The sequence below is a fragment of the Acartia tonsa genome, chromosome 3, assembly GCF_053477335.1.
Source record: "Acartia tonsa isolate MP-2025a chromosome 3, ASM5347733v1, whole genome shotgun sequence".
NCBI lineage: Eukaryota > Metazoa > Arthropoda > Copepoda > Calanoida > Acartiidae > Acartia > Acartia tonsa.
The window spans coordinates 50,005,836-50,020,556 of record NC_137262.1 but is presented as its reverse complement, the minus strand read 5'-3'; the positions used below and the strand labels follow the sequence as shown (position 1 = coordinate 50,020,556).

The following is a 14,721-nucleotide window of genomic DNA, read 5'->3' as shown; positions in this document are numbered from 1 at the left end:
GAGTTACATAGAAAAGTTGTCGCCAAATTAAGTTGCTAACCTGTTTATTGGTCAGTTTATTCACCATAAAGAAGGAAAAGAGATAGGGTAAAGGGGAGAGGGGATAGATAATGTTTTAACCATCTACAACAATGATATTTTAAGAGGATACAAAATTATGGTTCAACTTCCAATTAATTCTATATTTATTCACGTGGATTAATAGTATTTTAGTTAGTTTAGGTTGCAATTTCCCTTCGATTTTATTTGGTGTACCATTTTTCCATTAGGAGGGGAGGGAATAGGGTAAAGAATTGGGTGGGGAAGATCGTTATTTTAGCCCGCAAGAGAGTTCACTCTATTAAAGAACATGAAATGTTTCGTGTAAGATATAAGTAATAATAAATCCATTGTGGTGAATTCAAAATTTAAAAAAAAATTGAAAATTGACCCACTCTAATTGCCCTTGAATTGATTTCATAATTATCAGCTGTTTGATTTTACTGACGAAAAGAATAAGTTGCCAACTTTCTATAGAGTTTGTACCACATAAATAGGAATGTGAAGAAAAAAAACATTACATTGGTTGAGACTAGCAGCTACGCCACTAGAGGCTTCTATGGACACTTTGGGTAATTAATCAAATAAAAATGTCTGACTCTAAGCCTGGGATTTTATTTTTGAAAAGGAAAAGATTTTTTTCTGATGGTTAGGGGGGAAATTTTTTTCTTTAGGCAAAGGATTGATAATAACATATAGTTATTGAAGAAAATTATCAGTAAAATATACAAAATATTTTAATTTGTTTTGAAATTATTACTTTTTTGGTCTTGGTCTAATATTTTATGTGTTGGCTAGAGAAAGATTGTAAAGACTACTTGTCTTTTTCTGTTATCCTGTTATTATTAGGTTTATTTCTCTGCAAAATTATGTTAATTATTAATAATTTTATGAATAAAAACATAAACACTAAATGTCAAAAGATACAACCAAAAAATATACTGAATTTTCTATTATTTCTTAAGATAATTTCATACTTCTGACTGGGGTTCCTATTAAAATGTACTTTATGAACATTCCACCTACTAAAGTACAAACAAACATTTCAGGTCAAAAGATACAACTCAAACTTATCCTACACATCTTGTTCTGATATCCCAATAAACATAAGGAAATATATGTGAGAAAAACCAAGATTTTGAGAGAATAAGGAAGGGGAAAAGGCAGAATTTATATATTCTCTATACCTCTATTTCAGTTATGATATCCCAATATAAATTAGGAAAATTATCTGAGAAAAAGGAAGAATTAGGGGAATTAAGGAAGAACTTCTTAGAAAAAGCTAGGTTATCTGAAAATAAGAGAGAATTAGTAAGGAAAAGGAAGAAGTTCTTAGAATAAGCTAGATTTTCTTAGAATAAGGAAGAATGTCTTAGAATAAGGTAGATTTTCTTAGAATAAGGAAGAATGTCTTATAATAAGGTAGATTTTCATAGAATTAGGAAGTATTTCTTAGAATAAGGTAGATCTTATTAGAATAAGAAAGAATTTCTTAGAATAAGGAAGAATGTCTTAGAATAAGGTAGAATTTCTTAGAATAAGGAAGAATGTCTTAGAATAAGGTAGATTTTCTTAGAATAAGGAAGAATGTCTTAGAATAAAGTAGATTTTCATAGAATTAGGAAGTATTTCTTAGAATAAGGTAGATCTTATTAGAATAAGGAAGAATTTCTTAGAATAAGGAAGAATGTCTTAGAATAAGGTAGATTTTCTTAGAATAAGGAAGAATGTCTTAGAATAAGGTAGATTCTCATAGAATTAGGAAGTATTTCTTAGAATAAGGAAGAATTTGAAGGAATAAGGTAGATTTTCTTAGAATAAGGAAGAATTTCCTAGAATAAGGAAGAATTTCCTAGAATAAGGTAGGTCTTCTTAGAATAAGGGAGAATTTGTTAGAATAAGGTAGATTATCATAGAATTAGGAAGTATTTCTTAGAATAAGGTAGATCTTATTAGAATAAGGAAGATTTTCTTAGAATAAGGAAGAATGTCTTAGAATAAGGTAGATTTTCATAGAATTAGGAAGTATTTCTTAGAATAAGGAAGAATTTGAGGGAATAAGGTAGATTTTCTTAGAATAAGGAAGAATTTCCTTGAATAAGGTAGGTCTTCTTAGAATAAGGGAGAATTTGTCTAATTAAGGTAGAATTTCTGAGAATAAGTAAGAATTTGGGTAAATAAGGTAGATTTATTAAGCATAGTTGTAATAGTGAGGAAAAGGAAGAATTTCTAAGAATTAGGAAGAATTTGTAAGATGGTGGACAGAGGTCACCTTCCTTTAGTGAGAATTTGTAAGATAGTGGACAGAAATCACCTTCCTTACAGAGAATTTGTAAGAAAAAGGAAAGTAAATAGCCTTCCTATACCCAAGGAAGGGAATTTCTGTCCTTTTTAGGAATGACTTCATTTTCTTCATATGATCCAAAAATTGTTCTCGCAACTATGGCACTTGAGTAATTTTTAGTTGCAAAGCTACACTATATATCTTGCATGTTGGTAAGTTTGTCTGTTTGTTTCAATTCCTATTTCTTTTGTTGAATAGTAAGTTTTAGTAGCGCCAATTTTGGATCATTTTTCTGAAGTAAAAAATAAGAGAGGAAACAGAGATTTTAAGAGAAAGAAATAAAAAGAGAAAGAAGGTCAAAAAGAACTAATTTTAGAAGCGGATATAATTGTCCTTGTTTAAAAAAATTATTTATAGTTTTTCTTAGAACGTACTTTAAATCTTATTACATAACTAAAATTAAACTGAATTAGGTTTTAAAGCCGTTCCTTTTTTTTCATAACTATAAAACTTTAAATAATTATATAAAGGATAATAGTGTGCATTAGTAGTGCAGCTTTAAATATCCTGGCATTAATTAAATAATTATTAGTTAAAGAATTGTGTTGTTTGTAAAGAAAGAAAATAGAATAGTTATTTCTCGCATTTATTAATCTTATGATTTTTATCTTATATTTTTATATTCGTAGAAAGCTGGATATAATTCGGTGCTAGACATAGTTTTTTCGTATGGATGAGAACCGGTTCCTATCCACCGGATTCGAATGAATACGAGAAAAATAATTCCTTAATAGTTTTAAATGTTGTTTTCTAAGCTATTCAATATAATAACTTTAATTATGTTCCAATTTTAAGGCGTTGTTTTGAATATTTTCAAGTTATTTGCATTAATTTATTTATTTTCAAAAAGAAAACTTAAAAAAAACAAGTATAAAATCATCCACTGGATAAGAAATGGATAAACATATTACATATACATTATACAGATGTAGTATTCAAATTCATTATTACAAGAATCTCCAAATATTGTTTGAATCCGATAGAACGATTTTCTCTTGCAAAAATCGATGGCAATTACGCCACGCAGAAATAATAACATTGCAGAAAAATATTGTTTTAAAAACTACAAACAATTAAATCAAAACGATAGCTTTTTATTCTTTCGTTGAAGTCTTTTTTTACAATCTAAATTTAAATACATTTTCTTGTTTTTCCTAATTTGGAAAAATTTTGAATTGATTTTGAGGATTTTACCAATTAAATATAGAAAACATCATTTTTAAAATATTGTTTGAACTACAAGGATGGCAATTTAAGTACAAGCACAGTAGGACAACAAACATTTACACTTGTAGAGTGAAATAACTTAATAAGCAGAATATTAGTAAGTCTAAACAAAATTTTATGCAAATAAGTTCCAAAATTGCTTAATTACTTGGCTTTCCTTGTTGTCGTAGGAAAACAAATCGAAATAATAATACAAATAATTACAAAATACAAAAATGCGTATGGACTTACTCGTTAATTACATTAGAGATGTTACGCTTTAACCAAATTGTACCCAACTACTACAGAAATTATTATACAAAGTTTGAAAACAATCAGAGAAATGAGAATCAGAAAATTCAAAACTCAATCTAATCACATAATCTAATTTACATCTAATTATAGAGCAGATGCGTTCTCACAAATTCTTAATTTATATGGTGGCAAACTTATCCTTTTCTTATCAAATATTTGCATCAGAAGCGTATAATCCGTATATAATGAGCGTAAATAAGCCAGATTATAATTGTTTGTATAATACCAACTTACTTGCCTGTGTGGTCAGACGCAGACTATTAGGTCACACAAAACCACAAAAAAATGCACTTCCCTCATTTATAGACTGAAAATTTCTTAGCTTATTAAACATATGATTATTCATAGGATAGTTGGCTAACAATAAGAAATATTTAAGGTTCAAAGTAGTTTTCCCTATAGACTTTATCTAAGCTAAATCATATAGAGTGTAATACTGTACGGGTTTAAATAAAAATTTTGCTAAAATCTTATTTTCGTAGGTTTGTGACAGCATTTTCATACTTATTCTACATGACAAGTCTAACTTTTGAACATTATATAATATGTTGCTAAAAAAATTACCTACGACTGTAGCAATTGATAGTTGTAAGAAAGGCTTGGGCTAAAACGGTCTGAACATCTTAAAAGTTAGGACTTGTTGACAAAGTACATGGAATCAGTAGTTTGATTTAAGTTTGTCTATTTTTGTGTCTTTTGTTTCTAAACAATAATATTCCAAATGTGGATCTAAAAAATAGTATTATTTACCTAAGCAAAGGGGGGGGGGGGAGTTAATGCAACCATCTCGTAATGGCACTTAGAATTCGAATTTCGATCTGAAATTTTTCATGAGTAATCCTTAGTAGGTCTATTTTCTTTAAATCGAACAAAAAGTTGGAAAAGTAACGGGTGGCGGCTCAGCTGTTTAGCCGGTTTTTTGCCTACTTTCAGGGCAAATTAATCATTAATTAAGTAGAAATCAACTTTTTAAAACATATTTTTGGTTTAATTCATGTTAAATGATAGCAAAAACATTTTTTTAATTTCTAGTACCAACAGCTACCGGCTAGTACCGTTTGATAAGGTTTTTGAGCGACAAAAAGTATTATGTGGAGATAGGTTTCGTGACTAATTTGCTCTTAAGATAGCCAAAAATGGGAAAACGGCTGAGCCGCCAGCCGTTAGCCGTTATTTTTCCAACTTTTTGTTCGATTTAGGGAAAATAGACCTACCAAGGATTATTCATGCAAAATATCGATCGAAATTCGAATTCTAAGTGCCATTTGATTATTGATTACGAGATGGTTGTATTAAACACACAACACCCCCTTTATATTATTCAAAATGTAGTTTCATTAATTCTTTATCTGTAGGGCAACGCCTGGGGAAAAAGTTTAGGCAAATAAAAAGAGTTTTCTTTCTGTTATTACTCATGGTATGTGATTTAAAATGACTTATGTATACTTTTGCGAAAATTCTTTCTGTGTCTTTTAAAAATCATCAATTTTTGAAAATACATCCTATTCTATTATATAAAGCAGTAAGGTTTATTTTGTGTGTAGCTTGAGATTTCATTAACTACTGAACTTATTGGGTTTTCCTTTTTAGGGGCCCTTTACATGCTAGATGCTAGGGGCGTAGGATATAGTGATTACTAGTGATTATTAAATAACGCTGTATTTAAAAAAAAAAAAACTGTACCGACTGACTAACCTAACTATAGAGAAGTCATTTACAAAAAAAAGAAGATTAGCCACACAAGTAAATTTAAGTCCACACAAACCCATACTATATTCCTCATGCAGATGAATATTAAATTCTATTCTTGAATCTTGACAAAGAGATGGTGGATGTGTAATTGATTTTTGTATTCAGAGCAAGCAAACAACATAGTAGATGTATCCAACAAAAAAGTAATCTTACATATTATAGCTAATTATTAGAAATAGGTATTCATGATGTGTTATTAAGACCTTTTCATATGAGAAACATTAAATTCAATTAATATTTTATAGAATAGTTTACGACATAATTTGACAATTTATACATAATATATAAAGAAATATAAATTTAAAGAGTAGTAGTAAATGTTTTCAAAGTAAATGGTAAAAATCACTTAAATTATTATTTCTGTCATGAAATTAATATTTATTAATGATAATTTGTTAATAATATCTTTTCATTTTATGTTGGTTTTAAAGAACGTCCCAATTGAATTTGCCTTTATTTATTTATACAGCAATTACTATTCTTAAACAATCTTGGTTTCACACATTTTTTTAGAGCAAAGTTACTCAAAAACTCTTCTTTTTCACTATACATTCACTACATATATGAAAACAAGTTAGAATATTTATTTTATTGAATTTAAACTTCCGTGGCATTTAGGGACTCTTATACGAAGATTTAGTGAAGAACAGAAAATAGCCTAAAACTATCGAGTAACCTGAGTGAAGGATCCCTAAAATGGAGAACTCAATCAGTAGTTACAGTAGAAATCTTAAGTTACAGATAAAAAAAACTTTTCTACTTTATATAATAAGATACAATAATAACAATAATTTTACTTTCCCAATAAATTTTAAATTCAGCATTCCTTGTTATTTATGCATCCTTTCTATTGAAATTAATTACCAGCCTATTTTTACAATCTTATTGTTTTTTTTTCGTTCTTTCTAATTACATTTCTTTCTGTTCCTCTTTCTTTAGCTTTCCCCCCTTTTTTTTTTTATCTATCTTTAAAGTAATTTTGATTGTTGTTTTTTTTTGTGTAGGAAAAAATTATATAGGTATTTATACTAGTATAACGAATAAAAGTATAAAAGCATGTATTTCTAAAAATGTATGCATAATTGTAAAAAGATGCTTTTGTTTAAAAATCAAAATGCAGTTTTTCCAAAATCGGGATACAGAAGTTTTATGTTTTGTTTTTGTTTAACATTTTGTATGTTATTGGTGCTTGAAACAAGAAATACATCAGCCATAAAATCAGATTTTCCTCAGCTCTTAAAATCAGAGCCGAAACAAATTGAACTACAGGAGAAAATTACATTTTAATATTTTGCCTAATGTACATTAATTAATTAATAATTTACCTATTTAACCCTTTACAGTCGGGCCCCTTGCCGCACCTTAATCAGTCGGGGGGGGGGGGGGCGTTCAACGCCCCCCCTTATTATCTCAGTTCCTATTAGAGCTAGAGGGCTAATTTTTTTTGTGCAAGTCCTCTGTTTGATAATGAATTTCCGACCTTTTATAAGTCTAAGTCAATTTTCGCTTCCTTCACCCTTTTATTTAACAACCTTTGTTTTTAGGTCCTTTTTTACTTAAAAATTTCAAACGGCTGTAATTTTCTTATTTTTGAAGCTAGAAGAAAAATTTTTTTCTAGAAAATTTTTATCTTTATGTAAATTTTACATTAGAAATATCAAAATATAAATTTCAGTGGCCGCAGCTGTACTTGGCAGCTGCCAGCCGCCGCAGTCGGCGGTCGGCGGGAAAACGGCGGCGGATCTTTATGAAATTTTAATACGTTATGTAGACATATAAGAAAAGCTTAAGTTTAAAATTTGAAGTCTCTAAGTCAAAAATTGCGGCCACAGGAGCCTTTTAAAGATTTCTGGAGACCTGGAGCATCAGGACCTGCAGGATCATACCTGGAATCTGAAAGTGACTTGAACACCTGTATTTTATATAAGGATGTCCTACTAGAGGATTTTTTAGTATTTTGGTATGATAAAATGCTTTGTTTTAGTCAAAAAAATATTTTTGCTCTTTACCTGGATGACCCTGCCAGGTTTGCTGGCATCCTGTGCCCGCCAGGATGGAGATATTCTAAAATTCCAACTCTCAGTTATGTGTCATACCCATACTTAAAAAGTCAAGCAGTTTGGGCTCTTCATCTTTCACACACAGAAAATGAGATAGAAAAAACCGGAGGGGGGGGCGTTCAACGCCCCCCCCCCCCCGACCGTTAAGGGTTAATTATAGATTTTTAAAGATTATAGAGTTACTGCTTTTTCATATTCAACCTAATTCTTACATGAATCGATTTCAAAAGTTTCAATTAGGTATTGCTATTTTGTATGCCTTAATTAAACATTAATTAATCAAAGCTATAGATTTTAAAAGAAAGAATTTTTTAAAAGTAGTAAAAATTTATTCTATTTCATAATTTTCTCAAATAGCCACTGTAAAAAAAAGTTTTTTGGAAATTACGTTGCATTGTTTTTAAAGTCTCATCATAAATTAAAATAAGAAAATACTAAAAAAAGCTGGAATAGGTTTTAGAAAAAATAATCTATCAAAGCATCAAATCAAAATTACGTAAATTTGTTTTGTAGGGATACAGGGATAGGTAAAATAGATTGATCACAACTATCTGTAAATATTATAATAACAATCCAATTATAATTATAGGGTGTTGGCACCAACATATTAGTATTGTAGTCGTTAGCTAATCATCTGTGGTTCAATATTTTTTTTATCTTATAATGTTATTGTTACCAAGTAAGAAAGTGATGATTTAAAAAAAAATATTACAACATATTATTCATTTCTCAATCTCCTGTCCATTGTTGTTTATTGAAAACAATTCTTAAAATTCCAAATTGTTCTCTGATTGTCCTGTTCCTGTATCCCTGTTATTTCGTGACAACTGTGTATGCTTATTGAAAACAATTACCCAAGAGGTCCAATTTTCAGAGAATGAATCTAATCTACAGTTAAACAGGAATAGGTAAATAGCTGATAAATTAATAGCAGACTTTTTTAATAAAAAATTACTTTAATATGTATGTTGGTACGTATCAGACGTTAATTACTAAAGAGAGTCTGGTTTATCTACGCAGCTATTCAACAGACCATATCATATACACATAAACTATTTAAAAAAAAAGATTTATATGATTCATGGTTATTTTCGTTTTTAATCTGATTATTATGTTGTATATTTTTATTATTGGACTTGAAATGGTTAATTTTATCTTTGTGTGATTGAGACCAAAATAAATTAAACTTATTGACCTATCTCGTTTACCCTGCTGAAATATACAGTTAGATTTAAAATCAATATTATCAAAGAAAGGTTGTAATTTGGAAATTCTTAAAATTGATAATTTTACTTTTCAATTTTTGATTATTGAGCTATTACATTTTATTAAATATGTTGATTTTCAAATAGTTAAAAGAGAAAAAATCATAAAACTTTATTTTCTATGTTCAGAGATATTTAAAAATAAAGATGTTTAGAATATAGTAAAGAACCCAAACTGATATTTTTTCCCTTCATTATTTTTTTGAAAATATACAGAATAACCTAGAGATCAAACAACAGACAAACATAATAATTATAAAGTAGCTATGCTTTTCTATAATCATTTCATAATCCAGGTGTAAAAACATAACCTTTATAAATCATATCAACGATTCAAAATGCATTCATGGAGGGATTCTATATATCAAGACAAAATAAATCGCCAGGCAATTTTTAACTTATTTTGATTAATTTTATTGAATAGTAGACGATTTGTAATCAGTTTTTCATTATACTATCATTATCTAATCAGAATAATAAATAATTACTACGTCACAATATGCCATCATTTCATTTAATTCGCTCTCAATGAATATTCTATTCTTATACTAAAGTAACAGGATGTCTGTTTGTCTGTGTGTCTGTGTGTACCGAAGGATCTCACTAACCGCTGGACCGATCCCAAGAGAAATCGCCCATAGAAAAAATTACTTTTTTAAACAAATTTTTTTAAGTAAAAATAAAAATTGAGTGGGCTAGTTTTATATATTTGAAGGCTATATTAAAAAAATGAAACCTATTTGGATATAATAATATGCTCCAGTGAAGGTACACTCACACATGCATTCAATTAATGGGGGCAATTAAATTATTTCATTATGACCTTTTAATGCATTTGGTTAAATATAAGCCATACATCATAGATTTAGCTTTAAAGAAGTGTAGCCACACTTTGACTCAAAATTTCTTTCCAGTCTTCAATATTTTTTGTTTATCAAATCCAAAATAGAATGCGTATAGGTATTTACTCGCCTGATAAGGTAGACGGTTGAGATTGTTAGTTAAGATGTTTCTGGTAAAAGACCATCTGTTAGTCCGTCAATCTCAACATACTATATAGATCTAGCTAGATCAAACTAGTTAAAAGGCTTAAATTATAAGAGTTTAACATGTTACATATTATTTGGCAAGTTTTAGTTTAAGTTTTAAGTGGGTAATCAAAATATCATTTAGAAGTAAATCAAACAACATTATGTTGGACTGTGAAATAATTTCTCTCTCAGGATCAGAAAAAGGGATAATTCATTTGAAGCTATATTAAGCTTCCCTAATTCAAAAGAAATCTAAAAATTTATATAATTTTTTTTGGTGAGATTTTAATATTTGTTTATTTTCAGATTATATAGAAAAGTGTGAAAAAATGGATAAACTGCAACTGTTGCAGGTTGCTAAAAAAATGCTGCTACTTGGCGGGGGGAAGGAGAATAAAAACTCTGATAATATGGACAGAAAACATAATCATCACAAACCTAAAACTATGAGAACGGTAAGGTTTCTTTTGTAATTAGGCATAGCTATTCTATAACTAGACTACGTTCATTGATTATTAGTTGGTAGTCTGGATTGTACGTTTAATGTTATGAGGATTGTAGAAAAGTTATAATAATTTATGTGTATAATAAAAGTCTCAAATGTTTTCACGACGTTTAAAACTTTAGAAACTATTATGATTTACAGCGCAATGTTCCCTCCCTTCCCATGAATAAGGATGGTATTGGTAAGTTAACTTGTTGATCTGCAATAATACTTCAGAGGTAAAGGATAGTTTAATGGATATAAATTCTACATACATATTTAATGAAAGGCTAATTTCTATCTTATCATTAACATTGTAGGATTATTTTTCTTCGTTTATATATCCCTATATCCCTGGATATTTGATTGCAATGTCTAGTCGCATTTCTGTTTAAAATTAACCCTTGTCAACATTTTAATTTTTGGGGGAGGGGGGTTAGTTTATTACCGTTTAAAATTTATCTACCACATTTCACTGGAAGCAAATATACTTCTTTAATTTGACATCTAGATATCCTTACGTCAGAAAAATATTTGTTGCAATTCTCATTACCATTAACTTTGCCTGTTTATACATCTAAAATTCTTTCTGAAAATAAGTATTCTATTTCGGGGAAATTCTCCTTGGTTATTAAAATTCATACAGAAAGAAAATCGGCTGCTATATATGATAGATTGCATCTACTCATTATTCTTAGGTCATTTTTCTTTATAAAAGTTGACCCGTTTTCAGGCACCTATTTTTCTTTTTATTCCGGTTTTCTACCTTTAGCGACGTTTTAATGCCATATTAACTTTAATCTTTCTAAACACGATAAGGGAGGCATTCTACCCCTCCCCGCCTCCGTAAAAGGGTTGATATAGATTGGAAATAAAAGGGTTAAGTTGATACTAAGAAGAACAATAAACAAAATATCACATAATGATACAGCTAACATTTCACACAGACAATTTACCAATTGACCTAAAAAATTTGCACTTGATGTTATTTAATATTGCACAAACATTGACATAAGGAAATTGCAAATATGTAAAAATCATTTCACATAGTTAAATAGACGTTGTAGGTATGTATTTTCATTTAAAGGTCAAAAAGGCAACTTTATGCCGCAGTCAGTCAATTGGGAAATACTTGCGGCTAGCTTTCCAGCCTTATAGACAGCCGCGCAGCTTATTTTATTGGAATTCTAGAAACTACTTTTAAAATGTTTAACTATTTTAAAGTCAAAATAAACAAGAAGGAAGATTAATTTATCTTCTATAGACCTATCTCTGGAAAACATAGAAAAGCTTTGAAATAATTCTTAAAATTAAGAAGCCTTCATTTTGCAGAAGTTATATAAGAGTTATGAATTCAATGAATTTAAAATTGAAAATCTGCAAAGAAAAAATATTTTCTTTTATTAATGAGGTGTCAGAAAATGAATAACTCTCATTCATTTACAATTGTGAATAAATAAAATATTATTTTTTCCAACGCTGTTTAAAGATTTGAATACTTAGTACCTTTTTTTATAACTATTTTGTGCGGGAAAAGGTAAGTTAATGCTAGCTAAAGTTAATTTAAGTATTTTCCCTTTCGTGGCAACGCCCCTTAAGGGGCGATTCGTCGTATTTTCAAAATTGCTTTAATAGGTTATTTTAGGTTAGGTTAGGTCATATTGTGTTTGGTGATTGCCCCGCAGGTTTAGGCAATTGGACCCGCAGGGGAAAGAAATAGGAGAAAATACGAACAAACGCCCCTTAAGAGGCTTTTCCACGTAAGGAACTATAGCCGTTAATTTTATTTAAAGGAGGGGACATTTGTCTGTAAATTTTAGTAGTCTTAAAATTCTGAATATACGTTATCTCATTCGTTGGCCTATGACATCTTGTTTACAAAATATGCATTGTATAACTTCAAACTTTCCCACCAATTATTTTAATCTGCAGAAGGTGTACTTTTATTTATCATAATTGAGGATGTTCATATAATGATTGGATCCAGTTAAATTTACCGACCAGTGTCCCCTCCCTCATGCCTTTCGTTCATGATTTATCTGATTCTGAACGATATATTTCAGAAATTATATGTTCACATTAATCTTTAATTTTCAGAGAAGTTTGAATATATTTGACGAGTATGACAACATTATGAGGTCTCCCAACCCAGATCCGCTGAGCGGGCATCTACCTGGAAACAGCACAAGTGCCAGCAATCTACCCGGAAACAGGACCAGTGTTTCTGTTCTCAACCGCACTCAATCAATCTCAATTTCTTCAGTTTTTAAGGTAGGAATTAAATTGATAAAAAAGGTTTTGGTAATATGCGAGAGTCCTTTAATTCTTGTGATATGTGCAATTGTTTAATTTTCCTTTTTAGCAATATTATATACAATTTTTGCACAGTTGTAATTTTTGCCTACTGTAACTTTAAATTATCCGATATTTACATAAATTATAAAAAAAACCATACTAAACATATACAGAACATATGAATTTTTGATCTTATATGAAGTTAATACCCTTCGTACTCATCTAATTCAATTTACAAGTATTAAATCGAAGGTTTTAATAATTATTATTGGGTTATTTGTATAACTTAATTCCTGAATATTCCACAATATGTTTGATAATGTATGAAACACGCAACGACGAATGTACTTTAAACATACAGACGATTAAAAATAAATATTGTTATTTAAAATTCATACAATTGATTTTTATTCTGCTATATCATGGCGGCTAATCGAGACAACTTCATTGTATGTATCTTTTTTTGCAGCGCAGCTACTCTATAATATTCGTTCGTCTGTATGATCGAAACTGTAAGAAAAAGAACACTTATTGTCTTTTTATTTTATTGATCTTAAATTTTAAAAGAAATTATTTTATTTTTTAATACAAATTTAATCTTAATTCCAATAAAATACAATAAAAATTATACATTGATTGACAGAAAAGTAAGAGGCAAACTCTTTTTTTTTCTTTTTCTCGTTTTAATTGTTTGTATCTTTTCAAGCAAATGATAATATCATTGCTGATCTTAGTTTTCAAATGAATTTATTTTGTCTGTATTGCACATATTTTTCATTTTTGTTTGACTGTCGTTTAAGTTCGAGGTAAAATTGTTTTTAAAGAAGCCTCCTTTTAGATACTTTAGATGTATATTTTAGATATTCTAAACAGTTGCGCAGCTTAGGAAATTTTTGTTTTTGTTATTCATTGCATTGTAAGAAACAGGAAATCCCCTTTTCAAGTGATGTTGTATGTAAGATATCAGGGATATAGCAACTGAAAAAAATTACATGGCCACAATTAAATAATTACAAAATCAACGTACCGAGTGCAAAGTGAGTTATAGAGTAGATGCTCCTTGGTTAGGAAATCTCATTTGGATCTTAACAGTTTAATGCCCTATTCCTGACTACCCTGGTTGAATGATGGACTAAACAATAAGAATGCGAAGCTTTGGTTGTGTGAGTTGTTCTTTCACCCACGGATAAATAGATTCCGTATAAATTGCTTTGATTGGATTAGATTGGAATCAGAATGTCTAAAATTAAAATTAGTGCCTTGGACAATGGTTTTTTGGGGGTTGTGAACCATGAGAGAGTGAAAAAAAGATTCATACATTCAAAATGTAGTGGGACAAAGTGACTCAAAAATTAGTCATGTGACGTCTTACAAATGAGGGAGATGAGAGGAGAAGTGGGAAAGAAAAACCCCCAAAAAGAGATAGATAATCGCTCATTTTTATGACATCACAGGGCTGATTTTTGAGTCACTTTGTCCCACTATATTTAAAATTTCAATATTAAGGAGGTTGTTTTTGGGTTTTAAGATTTAGTCAACAAAACTTTTGAGTTTCATGTTGACATAACTCTTGTTATAAGCTCTATTATGGTTCAATGCCATTTTACATTCAAACAACAACAAGTGAAATGTATAACAAAATACAATATTTAGAAACTTTTTTTCTACGCATCATCCCTTCTATTTTATATGTGCATCTTCAATAACCTTTGTTCAAGTTTTCATTTTTCAATTCTTTTTTATTTTATTATAATAAACATTCAATATAAGGATTCAAAAGGAAGAATAAAACTAAAAATTATAACAAGAATGACTTTTTTTATAGAAGCGAAGTTTAAAGGAACAAACGAACAGCCAACAGTATAGATAAGAATCATTTTTAACATTTATGAAACGTACTATCATTTACAAGTCTAAGTAAGTATTTAAA

General features: G+C 29.3%; 2 protein-coding genes across 2 annotated transcripts in view; both read left to right on the top strand.

Moving 5' to 3' along the window:
* LOC145314502 (alpha-crystallin B chain-like) overlaps positions 1–14,721 on the top strand; it is a 390,513-nt gene that overhangs the window by 61,698 nt on the left and 314,094 nt on the right. The window lies entirely within an intron of this gene.
* LOC145314933 (uncharacterized) overlaps positions 1–14,721 on the top strand; it is a 110,201-nt gene that overhangs the window by 61,697 nt on the left and 33,783 nt on the right. Inside the window, exons 2-3 of the mRNA XM_080155009.1 lie at positions 10,320–10,467; positions 12,594–12,767. Of these exons, the coding sequence (XP_080011135.1) occupies positions 10,342–10,467; positions 12,594–12,767 (300 nt within the window). The 5' untranslated portion in view covers positions 10,320–10,341. The remainder of the gene's footprint in view (positions 1–10,319; positions 10,468–12,593; positions 12,768–14,721) is intronic.